General features: G+C 62.3%; 1 protein-coding gene across 1 annotated transcript in view; it reads left to right on the forward strand.

Annotated features, from left to right (window-relative positions):
* Positions 1-2,072, forward strand: part of SHANK1 (SH3 and multiple ankyrin repeat domains 1) — a 42,560-nt gene that overhangs the window by 4,706 nt on the left and 35,782 nt on the right. Inside the window, exons 2-4 of the mRNA XM_011382936.1 lie at positions 384-490; positions 1,525-1,633; positions 1,719-1,870. Of these exons, the coding sequence (XP_011381238.1) occupies positions 384-490; positions 1,525-1,633; positions 1,719-1,870 (368 nt within the window). The remainder of the gene's footprint in view (positions 1-383; positions 491-1,524; positions 1,634-1,718; positions 1,871-2,072) is intronic.

Here is a 2,072-nt window from a genome sequence, read left to right on the forward strand (position 1 = left end):
GTCCCGCCACGCCTCTGTCCCCTCCCCGAGGGAAAACCCCTGGTGCCCAGATCTCTGGGTCGCCTGAGGGTCAGAAAGAGTCAGCGGGGCCTCCTGAGTTCAAATTACTGCCGGTCCCCGAGCAGGAGTGGCCTTGAGCGAGCCGCTTTCCTGCCCCAAGCTTCCCCGTCCGTCTAGTTCGGGAAGGGTCGGTTCCCAGTGGCAGTGGACGTTCTGCAGCGGGGGGCAGAGCCCCCCACTCCTTCACCTTAGGGGTTGTAGCCTGCAGGCCCCACAACGACGGTGCCGCACCCCTTTGCCCACTCAGCTGAGGCTGGGCCCTTTCCACCCGGACCGTGAGCCTAGAATGGGGTCCGGCCTCCTCCCCGGGCCCTGACGCCCAGTCTCCGTCTCTCCCCGCACCCCACCCCGGCCTCAGTTCCGGTACAAGACCCGAGTTTACAAACAGACCAACCTGGATGAGAAGCAGCTGGCCAAATTGCACACCAAGGTGAGACAAGGCTTCTGGCAGCCCCCCGAGCCCCTCGGGGCCCCCCGGACCTGGAACCCCGCCCCGACCACTTCCTCCCCACCTCCCCCCAACAGCCCTGCACATTGCCCAGCCCTTCTGCTTCTCTGCCAGGGTCCCCATTGGGGGACACTGGGGGCAGCCCCCCGAACCCCCCCGTCTTCCCCAGCATGACCCCATCTAAACGTCCCTCTTCGCCCCTCGTTCCTCTGCGCATTATCCACACCACCTCCGGCCATTTTCCTTGTCTTCGGACTCACCCGTCTCAACTCCTGGGTCCCCCACATCCACGCGGAGCCCCTCGCCCCTCTTTCGCCTGGACCCTGACTCTGTCTGGGGGCTGTTTCGTAGACATCCTGCAGCTCCCCCAGCCCCACAGCCTACATCTCTGCCAGGTCTGAGAGTGTCCCCACCCCCAGCCACACCTATTTTCTAGTCACCTTGCCGTCCACGTCCCCCGTGTCCCCCCTGGTCCCCCGAGAGCCAGGAGGAAGCCAGGGGGCTGCTCTGCTCAGCAGCGAAGTGAAGGGTTCCTGACACTTGGGGAAAATCCTCACCCTTCCTCACTATGCATTTGTCCTTGTCCCCCAAACGTTCCAGCCTCCAGACGCACGCCGTCCCCTGTGGCAGCCACCGGCCACATACAGCTTCTGGGCACTTCTAGTGTGGCCGGTTCCCGAGCCGAGCCTTGCTGTGAGTGTGACATGCCCACTGGTCTTCAAAGGCTCGGTGTCACCCCCACCCTCACCCCCAAAATAAAATGTCTTCTTAATAAATTTCACATGGATCACCCGTCGGAATGGTGGGTGTAGTACATTAAAAAGGGAGATGTCATTAAAGCGAATTTCAACACAATCGACATTTCCTCTTCCCTTTTAAAACTAGTGGCTGCTAGGGACTTTGCAACGCCACATGTGGCTTGCTGTGTATTTCCACTGGACGGCATGGCTCGAGACCCCAGCTTTTCTCCCCTGCTCCCTGACACGCCTGTCTTCTCTCTCTTGTCCACGGCTCAGACCGGGCTGAAGAAATTCCTGGAGTACGTGCAGCTTGGGACGTCTGACAAGGTGGCCAGGCTGCTGGACAAGGGGCTGGACCCCAATTATCATGACTCGGATTCAGGAGGTAGGGAGGGGACTGGGGGCTCTGGGGGGGAACACCCAGGACGAGGCCTGGGGCCTGCATGTGACTGGCCTGTCCCCCCGCTCAGAGACCCCCCTGACGCTGGCCGCCCAGACGGAAGGCTCCGTAGAGGTGATTCGAACGCTGTGCTTGGGTGGAGCCCACATCGACTTCCGGGCCCGAGACGGCATGACAGCCTTGCACAAGGCCGCGTGTGCCCGGCACTGTCTCGCTCTTACGGTGAGGTGCCAGCTGCCCCAGACCACAACACCCCGAACTGCCATGCTCGCCACACGGACTGCACCGGGCGAATTGCCCCAGACCCCCCTTCTCCCCCCGACACTGACACCCCTGCAGCTGAATCTGAAACGCTCCTCAGTCCCCGAGGTGTGCCCGCCTGGCCCGGCTCACCAGCTGTAGCTGACAGTGTCACAGACCCTTC

The sequence above is a fragment of the Pteropus vampyrus genome, unplaced genomic scaffold (genome assembly GCF_000151845.1).
Source record: "Pteropus vampyrus isolate Shadow unplaced genomic scaffold, Pvam_2.0 Scaffold494, whole genome shotgun sequence".
Classification (NCBI taxonomy): Eukaryota; Metazoa; Chordata; class Mammalia; order Chiroptera; family Pteropodidae; genus Pteropus; species Pteropus vampyrus.